This window comes from Chelonia mydas, chromosome 1, assembly GCF_015237465.2.
Source record: "Chelonia mydas isolate rCheMyd1 chromosome 1, rCheMyd1.pri.v2, whole genome shotgun sequence".
NCBI lineage: Eukaryota > Metazoa > Chordata > Testudines > Cheloniidae > Chelonia > Chelonia mydas.
In genome coordinates, this window is record NC_057849.1 from 149197121 (window position 1) to 149222431 (window position 25311).

Sequence of the window (25311 nt, forward strand, 5' to 3'; positions counted from 1 at the left end):
CCCAGCTGTAGGCTATTTCTTTCAAATTAGCTTCAGCCCGATTCAGCCATGGGTGAGCCTGGTCTCCTCTCAGGCCAGCTTCAGCTTCCTAGTGACTTCAGTCTGGTCTAGATTCTAACAGGACCTTCAGTTCTCAGTTGGACTTTCTAGTAGTATAACAAAGGTATGTGTGACACAGTAATGCTGGTAAGAGACTGGCCTTTATTTCCTGGCTCCAGTTCTGTGACATGAGTCAGGGTTACAAAAAGTGATACCTTAATCATAAGGCACATGGTCAGTATTCACTGATTCCAGTATTCACTTCAGTGGCTACCTTTTCAACAGGTTAGGCAAGAAATCTAGCATCAGGCCATGTTATGGCTGAGTTCCCTGTAGCTACTGTACATTGAAAGGGATCTATCTTCTTGAAGCTCTTTATCAGTCATACGATGACGAGTTTGGATAAAACTACATTTTCCCCAAACACGCATCCAAGGTAGATTAAACAAAAGTCACACCTTTATAACGTGTTAGCTAGAAAAAAATAATGGTACAAATAGCAACCATACAGGTTATTCTGTTCAGTTCTTCCTCTTTACCTGTATAGGTGGCATCAACAATTTAATCTGCAAAGGCACTTCAGTAAAGAGAATTAACTCCCTTAATGGGAATCTTATCTGAATAAAGAATGTTTGACTTCAGTTGTAACAACAATATAATTGACTTCAATGGGAGACTTGCCCGTGTAAGGACTCTGACACTGGGACCTATCTTTCCAGAGGAGATGTAAGAATCCATCATGGCAGGTCAGCAATCCACCAATTGTAAGAGCATTCCTGTGACATTTTAGGGTTCAATCAAGACCAATACGGGATTGTGTCACCACCTACCCTGCAACTCTGGGTGCCTTAAATGCTATGCTGCTGGGGTGCCCAGCCCTAACGTCAGCAGGTAACACCCTGGCTCCCACTGCTCAGTTACTTTTTGCAGAGTGACCCCAACACCCTGCCAGTCCCAGATTTCCCCAGAAACATCTGCCCTGCAGTGTCCAGCCCTCTCACTGAACCCTTGCAGAAGTTATTAAGTTTGTTCCTCCTTTAAAGAGACATTACACTGCAGCCTCTTAATTTAACTTGAGTTAACACACCCTGCACTGAATTGGTTTATAGTAAAAGTAAAACAAGTTCATTTAAGAAAAGGACATAGGTTTAAGTGATACCAAGTATAAGGAATAAAGATAGAAAGGTTACATGCAAACAAAAATAAAAATATGCTTCTATGACTAAAACCTGATTTAACTAATTAGACTCTCTTGTTCAAAGAAGCGTTTCTCACGAAGTCTCTTTTCCAGCATAGCTGGCCAGAACCCTTCACGGATCTTAGAGTCCTCAGTTCCTTTGTCTCTTCAGGTGAAAGATGCCAGAATGGTTTTTTCTCTATCCTTATATCCTCCCAAAGTTCATTGAGCCTACTTCAAGAGCCAGGAAGCCTTGCTGGGAGCTCAGCTTGCTGTGTCCACCAGGGAGCTGAGACCATGTTCACTTTTGCAGTCTGCTGCCCCTGTTGTGATAGTTAAGAGGCTATCTCCCCAGCTTGATGGCTTTGTTTACCTCTTATGTAAATGTAGCATCATTGTCTCTGACAGACAACCAGGCTGGGCAGACAAGCAAATACACATTCCCTTTTTTAGGGCAGACTAGGCCTATGTACTGCTTGCCAAACACATTTAAAGAATCTAATTCTAGTGCATATTTATAACTGTTTGTACATATCCTGTACATACACCTCACAATGATTTTCCGGACCAGTGTGAAACCACTTTGTGTATGATACCTTACACGACACTTTTTAGGTACAGATCATGACAACTGTGGAAGGTGCAGTGAGTGAGCCAAGCCTGACAAGAATTGCTGACAGAGTAATGAACCACCAATAGCCTCTGTGTCACAGTTCCATACCCTTCTGTTCAGTTTTGCCTTTAGTTTTAAGATGCTATGAGAAAACATTAGAACATACAAAATACTTCAAAATCATTATATCTGAGGGCCTGATTACTTCCACAAAAGCACAGAATTGCAAAGCTAAGCCTCTGATTTCATGCTAGATTCACCTAAAATTATCCATATGATATAGAAAATGCAGTGCTCTCATTCCATACTCCTCTGTGAACCCCCACTTCCAAGGCACAACACCATGAGCTGTAGCTAGAGTTTCAGTGATGTATGCTAAATATCTTTATCCCTGTAGTTTAATTTAGAACTTTGATGCCACTTTAATAGTGTTACTGTGTGTGTCACAAAATAGAATTATTTATATATGTTACACATTAGGATGGTACTGTTGTTCTTTACATCTTTCTGAGTTATCGAATCCCTGTCATTTTGTATTGTCAAACAATCGCCTCTATTACCTGCACATTTATTAATGTTGCATCATTAGTTCTGCTTTAGTGACAATCAAAAATGAAATAGAAAATCATTGAATGGGATTGTGTGTGGAGCAATAATTTCCTTTTACTTCTTACAGCTTGTTAAATGTCTGCATTTTAGTGGATTATTCAGACATCGTATATTATTCAGGCAACTGGAAAAAATTTATTCATTACCACCACTTATTAATATTTATACATTGCACATTGAAGAATAAAGAAGCAATATATTTATGATGTTTGACTTTGATATCTTTTGCTTTACCGTAGGGTGCTGTCTAGCATGACAAATGCAGTCTTGGCCCGAGTTTATAAACAATCTGATCTGGACCTGTTGGCGAAAGAAGCCTCAATCCCAATAGTCAATGGTTTGTCTGATTCATACCATCCTATCCAGATTTTAGCTGATTACCTTACACTGCAGGTAATAATACCCTTCTCTTGATAAGAACACAGCTTTTAGAAAACTAATCAGTCTTGCTAAATATTGGGAAAAGTCCTATTCCAAGCAGTTTATCCTTAGATATTTTGAGATGGAACTGATATGTCATTTGGAATATGTGTTGATTATAGAGGCCCCAATCAGACAATATACTTTAAGCAATTGAATAATTGCATTAGTTTATGTGGGAATGAAGTTAAATTTATAATTAAATTACTTGCTGGACTGAGCCCAGGATGTAAAAACATGTGGAGGGTGCTTTACAGATTAAGATAACGGTGAGGTCCTGTCCCCATTGAAGTCAGTGAGAGATTTGCCATGGAGCCAGCATTTCATTCTGAAGTCCTTGCCCTAACCTGTTTATAGTTATAGACTGAGACCTTGTCTTGTGTTAGAAAGATGCACTGGTTCAACTAGATTGATTAAATCAATCTAGTTAAACTAGTGTAAGTCCCTACTGAGGATACATTAAACCTTGCTTACATTGAGAAGGAATGAATTAGGATCATATTTTGTTGTTCTGATTTTAATATAGTATTTTATGTGATAACTATGTAAAATTGTACACATACAGGGCCAGATCCTCAGCCGATGCAAAACAACATAGTTTTACGGAAGTTAATAGAGCTATGCCAATTTACAACCAGTTGAAGAACTGGCTTATAAAATTCATCAGTACATTGTAGGGATGGATGAAAATTTTGGCAAATGCTTCCTTACTTTCTGAATGAATAGAAACTACTTTGTATTGATGTGGTTGAGAGACAACTAAAGGGGGATATGACAGAGGTCTATAAAATCATGACGGGTGTGGAGAAAGTAAATAAGGAAGTGTTAGTTACTCCTTCTCATAACACAAGAACTAGGGGTCACCAAATGAAATTAATAGGCAGCAGGTTTAAAACAAAGAAAAGGAAGTATTTCTTCACACAATGCACAGTCAACCCGTGGAACACCTTGCCAAAGGATGTTGTGAAGGCCAAGACTATAACAATGTTCAAAAAAGAACTAGATAAGTTCATGGAGGATAGGTCCATGAGTGGTTTTAGCCAGCATGGGCAGGGATGGTGTCCATAGCCTCTGTTTGCCAGAAGCTGGGAATGGGTGACAGGGGATGGATCACTTGATGATTACCTGTTCTGTTCATTCCCTCTGGGGCACCTGGCATTGGCCACTGTTAGAAGACAGGATACTGGGCTAGATGGACCTTTGGTCTGACCCAATACGGCCATTCTTATGTTCTTATCCATTTCCTAGATCATTCAGTCATGTCTCAGCCTGTGAAGGCCCAAATGTAGGAGAGTATGTGGCAAAGAACCAGAATGAGGGGGAGAGAAAATTATTCATGCAGGAAACTTTACATGCTGTCGGGCTCGTTCCTTTAGTGCAGTGATACTCAGACCTCAGTGGTTCAGGAGCCAAATTAGCAATCAACATTACCCAAAGAGCCCTAGTAGCGTGAATTCATTGTTTCATTTACTATAGTACTATGTATTCGTATTTAAACAGTATGATGGGAAATATTTCATTTTTATATAGATATATATTCTTCTCACAGCAAAATGACTGACCAAGTATTATTACTATTTTATCAACTACAATTGGTTAATAACATAGTTAAAGCATCCTGACCGGTTAATAATTAAATCACACAGCGTTTTAATATGTGCTGCAAAGAGCCGCAGGAGACATGTTATGCGCTGTTTACGACTCGGGAGCTTCAGTCTGCTTTAGCGTAAATGACTCCTTCTACATTTGATGACCCTGTTTTTGTTAGAAGTCATCTTCAGCTGTAAAAGTGAGGGGACACCAAGTCTTTATGGAACAGAGGTAACCTTGGAACTGAAATGAGTCATCCCTCAGAATGAGGTACACTTGAGAGAGATGCATTCAGCCAGCCTTTGTGTGCAGCTTAATTTATGTAAGGCAGTGAGTCATAACTAGAATTTTGGAAGTGATAAAAAGTCATTTGTTTCATTTAAATGCTGAGTGTAATTGTAAAACAGTTTCATCTGGGCTTTTATTTTTTGTCTCATAAACACTCTACCTATTAGCACTTATTTTCCTACCAGAGATTAGCAAGTTTTCAATAGCCATATATGACTCATATGTTTTATATAACAGTATTAACATTCCATACTTACCAGCTGCGGTGCCACTCACTACTGCACTGTCACCTGTACTCTGGGATGCCTTTCTGCTGGAGCTTAAAAAGCACACACTATTAACTTCCATGTTTCTTTCTGACTTTACTTCTATGGTTTGGAGAGAAAAAACATGACACATAGGTAGCAGGTTCCTGTTCGGGGGCTTATTCCTTCACCCACTTACTTCCCTGGTCCTTCTCGCATGAACAGAGAGCAACAATACCTGAAGTCCAAAGATGCAAACAATTCAATGTTTATTGGGGTGAACTTCCAGCAAGCATGATTCCAGTTTCCTTCCTTAGTGTCCTCCTTCCCAGCTCTGATACCACATAGCCTTACACCTGTGTCCTTGTTCCCATTCCTGCCCTTAGCCAAACATGATTCCAATTTCCTTACCCCCATTCCCTGTTCCCATCTCCCCCACCACCCTTCCTGATTGACTGCAGACTATATAGTAAAACTTGAGTTCAGCTTAGCTATACCTTAACCAATCATTTTCCTGAAATTTAACTAACCAATCCTAACATATTGTAACATGATTATGTAACCAATTATATCCCACCACCTTAATTAGTTTACACCCAGCAAAATTAATTATACAGCAGACAGAAACAATCACAGAACCAGACAGAGATTATACAGACAAACAATAGCAAAGTGGGAACTATAATGACAAAACAATACAGAAGTGAGGATTTCACATCCCAGCTATTGATAAGTGAGTTCTTGCCAGACAGGATGCTATCAAACTAAGTTTCCTTTTACATTTTCTAGGCACTTCCCTTTCTCTGGAGGTGATAGGCACTATCGGGACAGGATTATATTCCTAACAGCCCAATAGCACCTTCTTTCAATGTGACTAGTTTGGAACGTGAGGATGTGACCGTTCACTTTCCAGCTTATGGTTGCCTCGGGTGCTTAGCCAAAGCCTTAGCCTAAGAACAGGGCCTCAGACTGTCACAGTAAGAGAAGGCCCTTACGCTGGCAGACAGTGATTTTGATTCTTTCTGTTATACCTCTATAACTAGCCAAGTGATAAGAATACACCAAAATTCTTAGAGTACAGGCCTTTGCAGACAGGCCTGAATATCTATATCCTAACAGTTCCTGACTCCCAGCCCTGCCCTGTGTTTTTCTGGGAGAGGTTAGAGGTAGACAGATAGGATGAGATTTTGCGTTTTGTCTCTAAGAGGGCACCTTGCAGCCTTGGGGGAGTGGGAGCTAAGCCACTTTAGTACGCTCCTGATTCTGGACTGTTCTGCTTCCCTCCATATAATTTAGACAAGTCCAGACTCCTGTTTATGTTACTTCACCCTTACTGGGCTGCCCAAAATGTAGACCCCCCCTGACAGACCGCTGCCAACCCCCAACCTCTCCACCACATCCTTCATACCAAGGTTTGCAAGGGGGTCTTCAGAAGGCAGACTCACCACTATCTCCCACACTCCCTGACTCTTCCCCCAGCCAGACCTGGGACTTTTGGCCTCTTCCCCTTATACTGCTCTGGCCCTTTTACCCAGAATAAAAGAAGTTGAGCCTGGGTAAATATCTCACCCACAGACTATTGGTGGTGGCTACCCACATAGCCTCTTTTCCTCTCTGGCTTGCACTTCTGCAGTGGGATTTCCTTGGTTTTGTTCTCTCATGCATCAGACAGTAGCAGGGAACATATTGTCCTGTTGCATACTGTGTTGTAGTTGCAAAAACCAGTATTTTAATAATTCAGTGAATTTCACCAGTTCCAAGAACAGAGGTAGGATATTGCACCGGAACCGTTAGCTCCATAGAGTCCAGATGTTACTTCCTGTAACAGGACTACAGGGTTTCTTGCAAGATTTTCAGGGAGATGAAGGCATATATTATCTGAACATTGACTGTAGGAAGACTAATCTAGGGGAGCATCCTCCTAGTTATTTTTAAAATCAGCTGAAACGCCATTTTTGTGATATCTGAATTGATAGGTTGCGTACATATGAAATCTGTCGGACAGATGTACACACAAAATGCAATAGCAACAGAGAAACATTAAAGTAGGTGTGTATCTAAACAAGTCTAACCCCAGAAAGGTTTTTTCTTTAATAACAGCTATTACCTTAGCGTTATAAATATTTTTCTGCAATTTCTCTTTTGTCAGTACGCCCCCAGAATTCTTCCAGTAGAGGACTGATTTTTCTTTTTACTGTGCGTGCCAGTGGATCTCCATTTTCCCCGAATCTCTGCATGCTTTAACATCATTTTATTCTTCTCTGTTATAATTCCCATTAATTTGTTCTTCTTCTTTTTTACAGCATCACTTTTGCTATTTTAGTTTACACATGCATACTTCAGAAAGTGCTTCTGGTTTACTTTCAGAGCTTTCTCTATTCCTGTCCTGTGTTCAGAGCACTGCATTTCTGACAGGCTGTGAGTTGTGCTCCAGTCACGAAGACTGTGCTCATATGCCTCCGATTCAGTGTCTTATTCTGTAGCCATTGCCTGACTAACCTGGAGTTCTCACATGTTAACTCCATAAGACAGCTTTCCCTTTGCCAATGCTCAGCTTTAATTCTGTCACCTAGAATAGGCATTGTGCAATGAAGTATTTTTTCTTGCCACAACTATGACCTTCTTTTCCAACCAGTTGGTGAGCTGAGTATCCTCCTGGGTGTAGTTATGACCCACCAGATCTTCTGCAAGTGTTTTGAGACCCAATTTTGGGTGTTCTTGAGACCTGGCCTTCTAGGATTATAGGCTTGTATGCCTTTAGTGTACACACAGGTTTTCCATTCTGTTCCATGCTTAAGGCGCATGACTGCCACTTCCATAGTTCATCCAATGCTTAAACTCTGTTCGATATAAGCTCTGGCTTACTAAGAGGTGTTCTGTGAAGCTTGACTGATGAACAATTTTGCACTATTTAGATCTTGATCTCTCTGTCCATGTCAGCTAACTCACATGTGAGTGTGGATCAGTTTGTCAATGCCTCACCTGGTTCTTATCTCACTTGTCTGAAGTCATATGTTTCCTACACCACAATCCTTTTTGTAAAGAGGTGGTCAGGCACAATGCTCACTCTTTCTCAAGGCTATCCTCACCTCTGCTAACTGGTTAGTTGACCAGTGATATATAAATATCATTGCCCTCTTTGTCCACAAAGTAGCAGAAGTGAAACTTGGAATTTCAATATCAAGTAGAGCTGACAGATTTCGGAATCTGCTTGTCTATTTCTGCCATTGTTGAGTGACTGCTCCATCCTCATAGATAGTGAATGCGGGGCACGTCAGGAAATACAAATACCATGCTGCTTTTTAATTTTTGTTTGTTGCTCACTTTATTATCTTTGTTTTCTTTCAGAACCTTTCTTTCAGAACATGGTCCTTCTCCCCCTTTAAGTTTTCTATACCTTTGTTGTTGTAGACCTTGAGAAGTTCCTCTTTAAGTATTTTCAATACCGTGAGTTGTTGCACTATTGCCCAAATCAAAGACAGCTGCCATATGGTCCCTGTTAGCTTCTTTTGCCATCAACTATGTGGCCCACAGAACCCAAACTAAGAGATTCTTGTCACTCACTTCATGAGAATGGCCATACTGGGTTAGACCAAAGGTCCATCTGGCCCAGTATCCTGTCTTCCGACAGTGGCACATGCCAGGTGCCCCAGAGGGAATGAACAGAACAGGTAAGCATCAAGTGATCCACCCCTGTCACCCATTCCCAGCTTCTGGCAAACAGAGGCTAGGGACCCCATCCTGGCTAATAGCCACTCATGGATCTATCAAATGATGAGTGCTCATATTATGGTAGCACCTAGAGATCCCAACCAAATCAGGGCCCTATTGTACTAGGTGTGGTATATACACGTAGTAAAAGACAGTCCCTGCCCTGGAGACTTTACAGTTTAAATAGACAAAATGGGAAACAGAGGTGAAGTGACTGGCCCAGGGTGTCACAGCAAGTCAGTGGCAGAGCCAGGAATAGAAGACAGGTCTCCTGACTCCCACTCTGAAGCACTATCCACTGAACCACGCTGCCTCCTGTACAAATATGTTTTCTGGCTACCCCACTAGATTTATGTTTTAAATTATGCCAAATTATTGACTCATTAGTCAAATGCATGCTATAATTGAATACTGTATAATTAATATTGTCAGTAATTTACAGTATCAACTCAAGCTGGTGTTACAGTTTGTGGCTGGCTAGAAAGAAGATCAGATGATGAGATAGACCTGAAACTTCCTAATTAACTAAACTAGCCTCTTCCACTTTCAGAAGGAGAGGCTTGCGGCATGGCTTCCTTTAAAATAAGCAAGCAAACAAAAATAACAACAACTGATGTGTATTCAGTTTGTATTTTTTCTGAAATTTTCTGATAAGCTGCAGCCCAGGGTAGGGACTGCATGAAACCTGGAAACTAAGTCTCGACATGAAAAGAAATAGATTGTATGGGCAACTTTAATCATATAGGTGGGTCTTTTCAGTAAAGAGCAGAAGCCAAGTTTTGTCGCATTTCAGAGCACTCCCAGGCTGCCAAAGGGAGGCAATCATGTGGGGGAAAGGGCTCCAGACTTTAAGAACATTCAGTTTTTGTGGTTTTACTAAAAACCAAAATACTTGGTTGTCATGCCTAAAATGAAAAGGGAAACTGTAGCGCAATCTTGGCCAACTGGATAAAATACCTAAGGCCGCGTACTAGGGTTGAGGGTGAAATGACAGGAGAGAAAAGTCATGTCACTCTCTCTGGCTTCATTGTCATGGTCCTGGTTTAACCTAGATTGTTACCATTACAGCAAAAGTCTCTTGCTGTATTCCTTCTGTGCAGTTTTACAAGCAGTGAACTCTAAAATAGAAAAAGGAGAAGTGCAAACCATACAGGGTAGCTCCTAAGCTTCCTCAGAGCTCCTTCCTCTGGATTTGGGTCAGCACAACCCCCTTGTATCTCGCAACCATTTTTAAGGCTGCGTTTCTCAGTGTTTTAGCATGGGCCGCATTTTAATATAAAGTTGGCTGTGTGGACCATCTCTGCTCCTATTTGCCATCCCATAGCATCTCTGTGGCCAAACTGGCTACATGAGAACATCACATAGGAAAGTATTTAATATATGTTTGCTTCTTTTAATGCAGTTTAGCATCTGGAAATAAAGAGGAGCTGGCACCACAGGAGTGGCCAGCTTTCCATGGCCCACCAGCAAGTGCCTCACACACTACAGTTTGTAACTTCAGTTTTAAAGTAATGAGCCCAAACAGGCTCAGTTGCAACTAATTAGCTCCCAGCTGGGAGTTCCACCCTGCTACTACTGTACCCTAGATGGGAATTAACCCCTGAAACTACAGGCTTGGCATGGCCTCCTCTGAGGACACCACTAGAACGGGATACAGTGGGGCTTTTGGAGATGCGCGGAAAATCTGTCCAGCTGTTACTCTCCAATACCCTGTATCCACCGAGTCCTATCCTGTTCTTTTGTAAACCCCTAATAGTATTCCAGAAACATCCTTTCAGCCAGTGATCTGCCTATGAGTCATTTGCATTATGATTCCAGCTGGTGAAATGGTTGTAGCTGTGCCGGGAGGAGATGCAATTGCCTGCCAGCTACAAGGACAAACCAAATTGGCAATGCTAGGCTTACTGCTGGGGATTTGTGAAGCCTCCCAAAGGATGATATGGGCCCAGGAGTGAAGTCAGGCACCAGAGATTGGCTCTCAAGTACTTTTCTATGAACTACATTAAATATCCCAAATGTTGCTATTTTTGACACAAAAAGCTGTGGCCACTGTCAGAAATTACGATATTTTTGCCCTGGAACAAGTCCACAAAAGTTGCTTTGGAGAGGCCATCTCTGGGAGAGAAAGGGGAGTTCCCTCTCTATTCTTGTTCAGGCCCCCAGATCTCTGCTGAGACTGTCTGCATGGATGCTTGTCCACTATGCCAAACCCCAAGTCTTTTAATTTAAATAATTGTTCAGTGGCAATGGCTTTTGGCTACTACAATACAACAGCAAACTGGGCGGGAATGGGTGACCTAGGGCTCTAGATCATGTTTCAAGTCCTCTCATCCATATTGGGGGCACAGGGGAAAGAGTGAACATATTTGGTTTTTTCTTTGTGTAAAAAGCATATTGCCCTGGAGTTACTATGGTACATCCAGAGAGGCTTATTTTAAATAAGCCCCTTTTTTGAAAAGGACCTCTTCAATTGGTCTGATCAGCAGAGCTGTGGAGCTCATTTCCAATTGCTCCTTCTTGGGTCTTGCATATACTGAGTATTTGCCCCCACTTCCAGCCATCAATGGCCAGCTACGGGTATAGCTGCCCTGGTACAAACCCTAATTGTAAACTGACGAAGCCACTATTTGTACTGGTGGCATTTACCTCAGTTTGAAACCTCTACCACTACTAACTGTGTCTTTCCTTAACTATACAAATTGGTTCTGCTGCAGCTACACCAATAGCCGTAACTGGGCCAAATCCTCAGTGCAGACACGGCCTAACCGTGAGTGCCCATAGCTGGTTTTAAAATGTTGATGATTGCTAAACCTTTTGATACATGTGCAAAGCTAAAAATAGAAATAGGAATTTCACTCCACTTGACTCCCAGTAGACTTGGAGTGGGATTTTCAAAGCATCTGAGTGTCATAGGAGTACAATTCTCCTTGGCTTTCATGACAACTTCTCTTTGTAGATCACCTAAGAGCTTTTGAAAATCCTGCCCTTTACCTTTTGATAGCTATATATATTTCTGCTATGTAAACACTACAATCAAAGTTTAAGTCAAGGTGAAGCAATAACACTCTGCTATATATAAGACGGGGTTCTCAAACTTCGTTGCACCGTGACCCACGTCTGATAACAAAAATTACTACACGACCCAGGAGGGCAAAGCCGAAGCCCAAGGGCTTCAGCCCCAGGTGGGAGGCCTGTAGTCTGAGGCCTGTAGTCTGAGCCCCGCTGCCCAGCGCTGAAATCAAAGCCTGAGCCCTGCTGGTCAACCAGGCGGTGGGGCTCAGGTTTTGGCTTTGGGCCCCTGGGCCCCAGAAAGTCTAATGCCAGACCTGGTGACCCCATTAAAATGGGGTCATGACCCACTTTGGGGGCCTAACCCACAGTTTGAGAACTGCTGGTATAAGACAAGGGGGTATACTCATTCAGTTGTCTTTTCTTGGATTTAAGTTCAGCTGTAGGATGCTTTTTTTCTGCTCAGCTTTGTAAAGTCTTATTGCTTGTTTCTGGAGTGACCATCCTGTGACTGCTACAGGTTTGATCAAAGCAATGCTCCACACGTGACAGCTAATTGAAGGTGGCACACGTGACACCTAATTGAAGGTGGCACACGTGACACCTAATTGAAGGTGGCAAAGTTACACTCACTCAGTCTAGTGTTGTCACCACTCCTGGCACCTTTTGCCACTTGTTTGCTGAATCTCCAAAATCATAACTGCGGTATTGTTATTTGCTTGTGAGGAACACTATGGCTATCTGAAGGGGCTCACAATAAGCTGGATTGGTGATGGAAACAATGTCCTGAACTCCATCCTGATGAGTGCTGCTAAATTTGGAATGCATCTGCGTGTCGCTACTCCAAAGGTAAGAGAGTCCTGCACTTGGAGGAAGGGAAATAAAACTTTCTAAGACTCAAGTTCTATTCTCAGACACTTGCATACCTCCCAGAAGCTGTGAATCTGACTAGCGTGTGCATAGGCCACACAAGTGTGAAGAGGTTCCTCCCCCATCATTGTGCCACCACAATGTAGCCCACAGTGAAAACATGCTGAATTCTTTTTTATTTCTAGAGGGGCTAAAGTGAAGTTTCATGCAAAGAAAGAGATAAGCTCTCTACCCCACATTGCTTACAGTCTAAAAAAGACCACCATTATGTGCTTCACTATCAGGTCTCAGTACCTTGATTTAAGGAGATCCCCAGGAAGACATAGTGTAACACCATCAGACCCCGGTTGTTGACAGGTGGGATTGAACCTGGGACCTCTGGAGCTTTGTGCATGAGCCAAAAGTCAACTGGCTCTTAATTAAGGCTGTAGAGCAGACTCATTTAATTCTTTCTAACTGGTCTTGGTGCCACTAGATGGGACAGAACACCAGACGCAGACGGTGTGTGGTTTACAATAGCACATAGCCTATACCACTGTTTCACAACCTTTCCCAAGTTGACAACCACTTATTCAAAGTAAACAAACACCAAACCACTTTATATTTACCATAAAAGTATTCCAGTGAGAACAATGCTAAGGCAATATAATTTATTTGTGTGTGTCCTGGAAGGTTGACAGAGAATACTTCCCTTGAAGGGTAAGGATGTGTGGGGAGTGGAGGAGTGAGATTTTCTTTGCTTTAGATTATAATAAAATTTTCAACATCTCATGATGCCCCTGATTTCCTTTCTGGTTCATCAGTTCAGAAACACTGGCTTAGGCACAGCAGATGGAGAGGAACAGGGTGTCAAGCTGGAATATAAATCTCCTTATCTTTGCTATTTGGTATCATAGTTGCCTTAATCTCAATGGATATGCACGTTTTGTTTGGTAGATTTTTTACATAGATTTCCTTTTATATATAAATTAAAATGCAACATGACTCATTGGGGCAGGGACTGCCCTTCTACAGTAGTGTTTGTGCTGTACTCTACCTAATGAGGTCCTGATCCTGACGGGGACCTTTCAGCACCTACTTAAATATAAATAATAGAATTGTGCAGGGGATGGACATTGGGCTTCCCAAAGGAGTTCAAAATTTTGCTTTGTTCCAAATCGGAATGAAACTTGAAAGTTTCAAAATTCTCTGGAAAGGAAAATTACAAAGAACTCCTTGCTTTACATTGACTGAAATGTTTCATTTAGAAAAAATTGTTTTGTTTTAATTTTAACTTAAAAATCTGATAACATATAGTATAATACAGAATAAAAAATCAAGACAAAGTTATTTCAAAATGAAAAATTGAAATAATCTGTTTCAAAAGTGTCAGAATGGAATGTTTTAACATTGTTGGAACACCTTGTTGATGAGGCCTGGCCTGGCCTGAGTAACTAACACCTGGAGGGAGGCCTCAGCATTTCTTGGAGGATAGGATTAGGGAGATAAAGAGATCAGTAGGCTGAAAACAGAACATTTGTGCTAAATAAGCTAAATAAATATGTCAGTAGGCTAAAAAGACAGAATGTCTGAGCCAGCTAAGATGAGAGGGAGAACACCCAGAGAAACATTTACTAGTAACAAGAATAACAATATATGGACAGAATATGCTTCACAGGGATTGGTTCCTGCAACATAATCAAACCAATCCCAAAACGTATAATGCAATGTATAGTAAATGCAATGTGTAACTCTATATAAAATAAGTGGTTTGCTGAGTAACTTTGAATGTGTGGTATGCCCTACCCACTCCCTGCATTTGTGTCTGATCAACTCAGCTTTGCATTGCTGTATGCCAAGTAAAAATATCAGTGACGACGTCTGGAGTAGAACAGAGTTCTTGGGAGGCCAAGTGGAAACAGTTCTCGAAGGGAATTCCAACACACCTTTCCCCAGTTTTTCTCCAAAATGTAATTTCAGTAAAATTGACGCAGTTTTGCGGAGCATTTTGATTTAGACAGAACAGCATTCTCCCATGGGAAATGGTTCCATCAAAGTTTTTCTGACCAGCTCAATAAAATAATAATGTAAATGTGCATTGTAACGTTATCATCTTTTTGACAGGGCTTTGAACCGGACCCCAACATAGTTAAAGTAGCTGAAGGGTACTCCAAAGAGGTATGAGCCAATATGTTAAATATGGTTTACTTTATGTTTTAAATGAAGTTGTCTGACCTCCCCTGCCTTATTCACATTAGTATGGCACCAAATTGTTTTTCACGACTGACCCCTTGGAAGCTGCAAGTGGAGCCAACGTCCTAGTTACGGACACATGGATAGGTATGGGACAAGAAGAGGAGAAGGCAGAGCGAATGAAGGCTTTCCAAGGTTACCAGATCACAATTCAGGTAAAGGTCAAGTTGACAGTGTTTCCAGCTCTTGTGAATGTTTTGTGAGTGATGGTATTTCAGAGGGCTTTGGAGCTGGTCTTGCGGTGATGCGAGAAGCTCCTGCCCTCTTGTAAAGTTCAGCCCTGCCGGAAGCTGGCTGAGTCTCTCCCCTTCACTTGCTGTTCTCACGGCGGGAGGGAAGGGGAGATCAAAGTGCCCAGCAGCTCAGGGAAGCTCCTCTCCCTTCTCCCATAAGAAACTCAGACAGGACTGTGCCTCTGCTCCTCCCCCACTCCCGTGCAGTACCTGGCCTGGGAAGGGGCAGAGGGGGATGAAGAGCCCCTAGAGCTGCCCCCTCCAGCCTGGTAAGGGAAGAAGCCCCTTCCCCACCCCCCGCAGGTCTATGAGAAAGGAATGAAGAACACCAGGAGAAGCAGAGCTGAGGCTGGGGTAGGGGGTGGGCTGGATGGGGGGAGGGGAGGATGGAGGCTGATGGGGTGGGGGAACTGAACTGAGGGTGGGGGCTGGGTGAGGGCAAAACTGAGGCAGGAAGGGGACAGGATTAATTGCTGGGCAGAGGGTGGGCAGATTAGGGGTGAGAGTTCCTGCAGCAGAGGCCAGAATCACCTTACCCAATACATTTGGGAGAGTGGACAGCAGTAGCTGCCACACACAGACGCACTGGGGATGGGCGCGGGTTGTTTAAAAATTAAAAAACAGACCAAAAAACCACAATATAATCTTTTTTAAAAAATCTCCTGATTTTTTTGGGGAGGCAGGGGAAGTGTCGGACTCATGATTTTTGATCTCTTGAGGTTGGCAGTACAGAGTTTATTTGTTCTGGTCCACTTCTGTAGATTCCATTTTTAAAGATCAACACCATCAAAGCACTCATTTGGTAGTTCTTATGAGGAAAGGTCATGGGTATTGGTGTATACTTCACACCAATGCAAAGCCCCCTAACCAACACAATTGCTGTCTGAGTTACCTGAGGCTTCCACGCCAAGCTTTCTCTTTCAGTCTGGCCTTTCTGGATGAGCTCTTACTGGATGCATAAATCTGGGGCACAAACAGAGGGGAGAGTCAAGGCTCTGCTTCTCCCCTTTTCAAGGACTCTGTATTTAACCTTCTGGTCCTCCCAGCCAACCCCACCTTATTATATCCACACTGCAAGAGAAGATCCTTTGACTGTTTCTCAGGCTAAGTCGCAATAATACTCACATTGCAATTCATAGAGAGCATGGCCAGGACACCATGTTCGGCAGATTTGTGTGTATCTGTAAATGGGCAAAGCTTTAAATAAATATTTTTAAAAACCCATTTAGCTGAAATATTTTTCAGAGCAACAACTGCTAGAGATAATGGAAACAAAATATTAGCGACTGGAATATAAACAATGACATTTTAGTCTCTATTAGAATCAGAGATCTAACTGATCATATTTTAACTCTCCGTCCCCAGAATGCGAGTAGGAGGCATGGTTCATCTTGCTTAAAATGCTGTAATCCTTTGTTCATCTATTAGATTGATGTATTATGAGTTACTGATGTCAAAAGAATTGACCAAGGCCTTTTTAGGCCTGTCTTAATATGCAGTTATTGACATCATCCATATATTGTGTTGGCATGTGGCGTTACTGTCCAGCGTGTGCTTATTGATTGACCTGCTGCTTCACCACAATTCTTACTCTCCTTTCAAAGACAAAAGTCTAGTGATGAAATCCTGGCCTCACTGAAATCAGTGGTAAAATTCCCATTGACTTGAATGGGCCCAGGATGTCACCATGGATTCTTATCTTATTTGCATTCGTATCAATCTGGACTAACTCTGCTGACATCAGTGGAATTACTTGGGGTTCGCACCGAGTGTAAATGAGATCAGAATCTGGCCCAAACCAGTTTCTCACCACTTAAAGATCTTGCTAATGTACCATCACATCACTCAACTCTTTCATGCTTTTTTATCTTTAGACTGGAAAATATGCAGCCTCTGACTGGACCTTTTTACACTGTTTACCAAGAAAGCCAGAAGAAGTTGATGATGAAGTATTTTATTCTCCACAATCACTGGTTTTCCAGGAGGCTGAAAACAGAAAATGGACAATTATGGTATGAAAAGCAAATAACAATTTGGGCATGGGTGGCCGGTGACCTGGCCGTTGGGGGCGGCTAGTCTCTCCCCTGGTGTCCAAAGCCTCACCTCACCTCTCCCCTTCTGTCCCCCTCCCCTTCAGGAGCCCAGAGCACCCCCACCACAGACTCCGGCCCCAACACCAGGCAGCACGGGGCGAGGCCCCAGCCCTGGTACTCCGGGCAGCAGCACGGTCAGCCCTGGTGTGCCAGGCGGTGCAGCCTCAGCACCAGCCCCCTGAGTCCCTACAGGAGGCAGGCCAGCCAGCACCAGCCAGCCCGGGCCAGCTAGGGAGCTGGGAACCACAGAGAGGGGGCCTGGCCTGGGGGTGGAGCGTGGGCAGGGCCATGCTAGGCTGTTTGGGGAGGCACAGCCTACCCCTGCCTACGATACCTGCCACCCATGAGTTCTGGGTTAGGCAGTACTTCACTATCGTTCTACCCTTCAATCCAGATTTGAATTTAGCATGACTTCTCAGTAAAACCCGTGCCTTAATATAAATGTTTCAAAACCCCACCCTAATATGTCATGGTTTTAAGTGCATCAAATGTCAACTCTTTCCTGCTTGTACCTAAATCTACTCTTGCTTGACCCAGATTATTTTAATCGAGTGAGATCTACTCTTTTAACTGCAATTTATTGTATGGAAGTCATTGAGTTACACTAGCAATTAGATTGAGCCTTGTCTACACGTAAAACTTAGGTTGACCCACCTTTGGCACTCGGGTGTGAAAACTCCATACCCCTGAGTGCTGCAGCCACGCTGATCTAAACTCCCAGTGCAGATGCTGGTCGGTCAATGGAAGAATGCTTCCATTGCCCTAACTATCAGCGCTTGAGGAGGTGAAGTTACTGCTGCAATGAAAGAACCCTTCTGTCTCTGTAGTGTGTGCCTACACGGTAGGTTTACGGCACCAGCACCATAGCTATGCTGCTGTAACCTCAATAGTGTTGACAATCTCTTAGCTCCACCTCTTTCAAACACTCCAAATACCCATCCCAAGAATGGTGCTATAAAGGCTACAGTTTTAAAAAATGGTTATAGCAGATGGCATCAGAGATGGCTCTCAGAGCTGCCATGGAAGGTAGTGGGAATTTTGCTTGAAGGATTTCAAAATGAAGCCTTTGAAGTAAAAGTATGTGCTCTCTACTTACATATTGGGCTATGGCCCTGGATAATGCTAAGTGTACCATGCGAGCTACAAGAATATATTCAGCATTAAACACAAATTGTAACTCCATCCTCAGTATTCCTACCAGTGTCATATTTTTCACAACTACTAGTTACTGTAGGTTTTAGAACAGTCATGCTGACAAACATCAACCTTCTCGAAGTGAGAAAACAGAAATGGGGTCACCAGCATTCGCAGAGGAGCTTGCATTTGTTCTAAGCACACCTTTCCAATCAGATATTACTGTAAAACAGTGACAATATAAACTAGAGAAAGAACAGAAGTGCAGGGTCTGTGTATACAAACACGTAGAGAAAAACAAATCTGATTAGATACACTCTTACTTCTCTCTGACTGCCACTTTCCAATACTCTCATTCTACAATTGATATATCTAAAGATTCTCAGAAAGTATGAAGCAAGCAAGAAAGTTGCATGACACACAATACAGCCAGGGTTTTCTATTTTATGGGGCAACAACAACTGTGGTTAAACTGGGCCAAATCTTGAGGTCCTTACTCAAGTAAAACTCCTATTGATGTCAATGGAAATTTTGCTCATGTCTGCATCGAGGGTCAAATTTTGCTCCCATATACACAAGTGCGGATCAGGAGTAACTGCAGACAGAATTCAGTTAAAAAGACTTCAGAATTTGGTCCAGTATTGATATTGGTTCTAGCATTGTTTTTCTGAACTCCACCACTAATGTGCATTCACGTATGGTGTGCACAGAGGAAACCTATTGAATACTAACAGAACACACTAATTTTTAGACTCTTTGATGTTTTGCCATTGGAAATTCTAGAAAATAAATCTAAGCATGCAGTTTCTGCTGGGAAAAATCGTTTTCAGCACAAAGCCTTGGAACTCAAAAATATTTTTTCCCTGTTTATTTTGTTTGCAGTGTCTGTTTCCAATATGACTGGGGTTTTTTTTCCCTCCCCCTCTAGGCTGTCATGGTTTCCCTGCTGACAGATTACTCACCACAGCTGCAGAAACCTACATTTTGATGCTTGGGTTCCTGCCAAGAGAAAATATTCCTCACCAGCAGAATATTCTGGTCTGCAAATATATAGCTGTCTTTCATACAGGATCAAAGCAATGAATGATTCCTTCATAAAATTGCATAGGTTGGCTCTACTGAATTGTATGATATTGCTTTGCACTCATGAAAACCTTGGAAATGATGTGAATTAAACAGTGCAGCATTGCAAGAGTAGCGCTTTTTCTAGATGCTTTAAGTTCTGTAGCTTTTGTATCGATTCATGTCTTTTAAGTTTTCCAAAGCTGTAGTTTAACAAATGGATCCAGCAGTATCATAAGCAGTGGTTTATGTATGGTGTGGTAGAACTAGTGTTGTAAAGCTCCAAATCTATTATATAACCACTATGCAACTGCCCCTAAATCTATTGGATTTTCTTGCTGATCTCGGAGCACATGCGCAGAGAACTAGCACCTTCTTACTATATTCTGGGACCTCAACATTCCCTTGTTAGTACAATTTCCCTAGCTGCACCCTGGCCACCTTGTAACCCCACCTCAATCTGGGTTTGAGACCGCAGAGGCTCTATCAGATTATCATAAACAGGAAAATTCCTGAGGGCTTGCTGGAGAATAGTGATGTGGTTCACACAGAGGGACTGCCACAGGGTTGGGTATGGGAGAAGAAAGATGGCAGGAAGTATGGGCTCACTATTCTTCCTCACTCCCCTCCGTCATCGCCCCCGGACAGAATTTTGGCTAACGAAGCAAGTCTTCCCTTCTTTTCATACTCTCTGTGGCAAAAACCAGAGATGAGGTGGTCCTAAGTGAATGTTGCTGTATGGCAGGAGTTTGCTAGGTTTCATCTAGCAGTGACATGTGGTGTACATACAAGTTAATCCCTCTTGGTAGTAAACAGAAGTTTGTGACAACTGTAGGTTGGTTGTGAATTTTTGAAATTTCAGTGAAAACTTTGCATAAAATGTTTTCAAACCTTTCCCCACATTTCTCTCTTTTTTAAACCAGCTCTTAGACAAGTTGGAATTTTTCAAAAAGGTGAAATTCCAGCAAAAAAATATTGATGAAAAAATCTCAAAACAATCTAGTGCATTTTTTTTCTGCAGTTTTTGACTAGCTCTAAACACTATTTGATCCACTTCACAATTGGAATTCACTGCTGGGCCACACATTATTGAAACAGCATTTCACGGGGGATAAAAAAAAATTCTTTTAAAGCCCATTTGACTACACAGTGTGTGATTGATTCAGTTTTTCATTTGTGTATCTCTTGTCAAAATTACATTACAAAATCAGAAGAGCTTCAATAATCATGTGATTATTTTGATCTCAAAGAAGATGATCAAAGCAGTTAAGATAGATGAAGAGGGCATTTACATGGAAATAATATCCAGCCCAGAAGACTGAATGTTTTACTTCCCCATTTTGTGTATGTGTATGGTGTTCGCACAGATGTGTGCACTCTGGCATATGTTTGGTTGTACTAGGTACTGCTTAGTGAATTTGGCCCCAGTGCAGCAAGGTACTTCAACATGCGTTTAGTCCCAATGAAGTTAATGCGATTAGTCACATGCTTAAAATTACCCAGCTGCCTATGTACCTTGATGAATCAAAGCCTTAATGCTTGTTGAGAGTTAGCCAATTACTTTTTGCCAATCCTTTCCCAAAATTGTATTAAGGATAAAACTAATCTTATTATGGTCTGGATTAATATACCGTCATAAAAGACAGATGGCTTTTTAATAACACTTAATTTTATTGTTGATATTTTCAAGGATAAATATTTTACAATAAACTCATTTAAAAATCACCTTCTGTCTTACCTACCTCTGTGCTTTGGTTTCCTGATCTGTAAAATGGGCCTAATAATACTTGCTTACCTCACAAGGGTGTTGAGAGATTTAATTAATTAGTGTATGTAAAGCATTCGAGATCTTTGGATGGAAGTTGCTGTAGATGTGCAAGGTACTATTATTCCTTCCAAATGTGTCATGAATTCATTACACCGATAAGCGAGAGATAAATGCAGATGAGGTAAGCAATGCAGAAACAATAAAATGGAAAGATTTTATGGGAAAAATATTTTCCAGTTATTAGCAATCAAAGAACCTAAAACAAATGTATATTAGATGACAGCATGTAATGCCTTGCAGTGTCCTTCATTATGTTTATTATGCTTTAATCAGTAGAAGTATTATTTTCATTGGTGAATGTACTTGAAGTTTTTTTTAAAAACATGGTTACTTGGAATGTCGTGATTGCTGCAGGGGTAGAACCCAGATCCTCGTTCTCCAGAAGCCTTGTGCCCGTCTTACTTCAGCTAAAGAAGAATCAGTTCTAGTAGTATAGGGCCTATGATACATAGGGTGACTTACATTTCCCTATGCTGAATACGGGACACCTGGTAAAATTACTTGTATTCAAGCGAGTTCAATGGCAATCAGTGAGAACTATACAGTACAAATGTTCAAATTAACATCAAGTTGACTGAGCCCCTGTTAAAAAGAAACACTGCATAGTTGGATTCTTTTTATTTACCTTTTTTTTTTTTTTTTTTTTTTTTAAGGCTTTAGGGTTCACATGGGGAGCGGTGACACATACACACGCACTCCCATACACCTCTCTCATGCAGGGAGGGGGTGACTGACTGACCCTCCCCTCCCTGCCTGGTGCTTTCCACCCCTCATGCAGGGGCGGATTAGGGTTTTGTGGGGCCCCTGGTCCAGAGCAAGTGGGGGGCCCCTCTCCACCCCTTCCACCTGCCCTCCCCCTGCTCTTCTCCTGCCAGGGCAATGGGGCTGAGGTGCAGGGGCTTCCCCCGCCCACCTGGCACTCCAGCCGGGGAGCGGGGTCGGGGCACGGAGGCTTCCTCTGCTCTGCCCGCCTGGCGCTCCAGCCAGGGAGCGGGGGAAGCCCCCATTTTCCGACCCTGCTCCCCACTGGAGTGCCGGGTGGGTGGAGCAGGTCAGGGCAGCACCCATTTTTCCAGGGCCCCCCAGTTGGCCGGGGCCCCTAGGCATGAGCCCCATGGGCCCAGTGGCTAATCTGCCACTGCCTCCATACATGGCTGGGCCCCCAGGATGGACTAACTTCTTTTGGTACCTGGTGCCGCATCTTCCCAAGGCAACACGTGGCAGGGGCATGAAGGGTCACATGCCCCCTGCCAGATTTCCCCCAGGGTTCACACCAGAATGTGGCCAGCAGCAGCCTTTCAGCACTGTGCAGGAGAGAAGGGACAGGAGCTGCTTCCAGCTACAGGGGAGCACGGAGGGTGTGGGGGATGACTTGGCCAGTGTCTTTGCAGAGATCATCTCTTCCCCCTCCTCCCCCTCTGTCCTCCCCAGTGGCTGAAAGCAGCTTGTCCATTCCTGCCCGCACAGTGTCTAAAGGAAGCTAACGCCTCCAGACTGCTGCTGGCCACCGACATAACCCAGCCGCCTCCTGTCCCCTGGCCACAGTGCGGGCACAGTGCACCAGAGCCGAGGGAACCTAACTGCAGGGGCTATAGCGAACCCAGCCAGAGAGATGCCTCAGCAGGAGAGGGTGCCTGGGGGAAAGAGCAGCCCCACGTTCCCTGTGAGCAAGACCCAGGGCGGGGGGAGGAGGGGTAAAGAGGGTGCTAAGGGCTGTTGTGGAGCCCACAGGGTCAGGGCATGAACAGGCTGGAAATCGCTTCCCTCCTGCCACTCCAGAGTTTAGCTGAGGAGCAGAGAGGCTTTGGCACATGCAGGGTTCGGCTCCTTCTGGCCAGTGCCCCGGGCCAGAGGTTTTCGGGCTTTCCTGGGATGCCAGCCCAGCCAGAGGCAGTGGGGGAAGGACGGAGCCATGGACGGTGGGTATTGTAGGCAGGGGGAGGCAGTGCCTCCTCAAACAGCCTTGTGTGGCCCTGCCCACGCTCCACCAGGCCCCCTCCTTCCTGCTGCTCCCTTCTGTGGCCAAGAGCTGGGACAGGCAGGCTGGGCACCATGGTGCACAAGACCAGGCCATGCCGTGCCACCCGTCCTCCCGGAGCTGGGACCACATTGGTGCTGGGGGCACTCCAGTGGTGCTGCCCGCTCACCCAGCGCTAGGACCATGTTGGGGCCAGGGGCACTCCGGCAGCACTGCCCACCCACCCAGTACTGGGGCTGGGGGAGTACGGAGGGGGGCAGTGGCCACGGGGGGGTGGGGTGCTCCGAGCTCCAGCAGGGGAGCAAAAGGGGCAGGGCCATGGTCAGAGGGGAGGGGCTGGGAGCTAGCCTCCCCCATGGGTGTGTTCACCCGCCGCCCACGGGCCAGTCTCTTGGAGAGCTGAGCGCTCCAACCAGTGGCTGGATCTCTGCACAGCGATGGGAGTGGGACGTGCCCTCCCGTGTGCAATATAGAGGAGCAGCGTGACTGTGGGGTGCGTGTGAAGGGACAAAGCAGGGAGAGGACTGCAAGAGGGGGAGCGTGTAAAGGGCCAATGAATGGGCGGCAGAGGCAACACGTAACCGGTCACTGCCCGGCGCCTGCCTGCACTCACCAACCCCTGCAGCTCGCAGCGTGCAGCCAATGCCGGCCAGAAACGGAGCGGGGCTCTGTTGTCCGAGAGCCAGCACACAGCAAGGACTGTGCTGATGGACCAGCAGGAGGAGCGGCCAGACCTGTGTGCTGCAGCTTTGCCCCACCACCAGCCTTGCACACTCACCCCTATCTTCGGCCACTGGACCCTCCACTCACCGCTGGTGGGCGGGCGGCTGGTAAGCAGGGATCTGGCCAGGACTGATGCGTGGGAGACAGAAAATATGGGACAAAGAATCAGGGAAAGGACCACTTGGAGTTCCTATCCCCCCCCCCAAAATATCCCCCCAAGCCCTTACACCCTCTTTCCCAGGGAGGCTTGAGAATAATATCCTAACCAATTGGTTACAGAGTGATCACAGACCCAAACCCCTGGGTCTTAAGAAAATAGAGAAATCAGTCAGGTTCTTAAAAGAAGGATTTTATTTTTAAAAAAGGTAAAAATCACCTCTGTAAAATCAGGGTGGAAAATAACTTTACAGGGTAACAAAAGATTCAAAAACACAGAGGATTTCCCTCTGGGCCAAACTTTAAAGTTAGAAAAAGAAAACCAGGAATACACCTTCCTCTCAGCACAGAGAAAATCACAAGCCAAAACAAAAATAAGCTAATGCATTCCCTTGTTAGTACTTACTAATTCTAATGGAGTTGGATTGCTTGCTTTTTTGATCTGTGTCCAGCAAGCACACAGAACAGATAGACCAAAACCTTCCCCCCACCCCCAATTTGAAAGTATCTTGTCCCTTTATTGGTCCTCTTGGTCAGGTGCCAGCCAGGTTACCTGAGCTTCTTAACCCTCTACAGGTAAAAGGATTTTGTGCCTCTGGCCAGGAGGGATTTTATAGTACTGTATACAGGAAGGTTGTTTCCCTTCCCTTTATATTTATGACATACATAGAATCAGAACCACTGACTATTAGAGACCAAGGGGCATATACGCACTAGCCAGTTCATTACAATATACTGTAGGGATCAATTCAGCAGAGGGTTAAGTTTGCACGGTGGGCACACACACAGCTTAATTCCTGTCTGCACTGTCCGAGAGCTTAGAAGGTGACGCCTGGTCGACACTCACAGGTGTAAATTATGTAGTCAATTAGCAGGGTTGCCACAGTTTGTGCACTCTCCAAGCTCTTGCTCTTAACTCCACTACCAGCAGAGCTGGAATTCTTCAATTACAATAATGTGGTGGCCTGACAGGGACACACCACTGAACTGCCTGGGATTCAGGAATGAATCAGAATCTAAAAGCCAAATAGTATGTGATCATTAGTGTACTATTGTCCTGGCAAAGCGTAGGAGACAAGGTAATGAAGTAGCAGGTTGTCTACGTTATATAACTATAGTGTGTAGGCTGATGTTGCAGTATGTGACTATCACAGGATGGCTGGCCCCTGTAAATGAAGTAGGTCCAGTGTCAATGTGCCAGACCTGGTGCTACCAGTTTGGCCAATTAAGAGAATGGGGCAGCAGCTGGGAGAATCAGAGGACAGCAGGCTGCTGGGGAAATTCCAGTGAGTCAGAGTAGA

General features: G+C 43.9%; 1 protein-coding gene across 1 annotated transcript in view; it reads left to right on the forward strand.

Moving 5' to 3' along the window:
• OTC (ornithine transcarbamylase) overlaps nucleotides 1-21058 on the forward strand; it is a 38364-nt gene extending 17306 nt beyond the window's left edge. The window contains exons 5-10 of the mRNA XM_007064270.3: nucleotides 2678-2831; nucleotides 12428-12550; nucleotides 14675-14728; nucleotides 14809-14958; nucleotides 16911-17048; nucleotides 19192-21058. Coding sequence (XP_007064332.2) covers nucleotides 2678-2831; nucleotides 12428-12550; nucleotides 14675-14728; nucleotides 14809-14958; nucleotides 16911-17048; nucleotides 19192-19251 — 679 coding nt within the window. The 3' untranslated portion in view covers nucleotides 19252-21058. The remainder of the gene's footprint in view (nucleotides 1-2677; nucleotides 2832-12427; nucleotides 12551-14674; nucleotides 14729-14808; nucleotides 14959-16910; nucleotides 17049-19191) is intronic.
• The last annotated feature ends 4253 nt before the right edge of the window (nucleotides 21059-25311 follow it).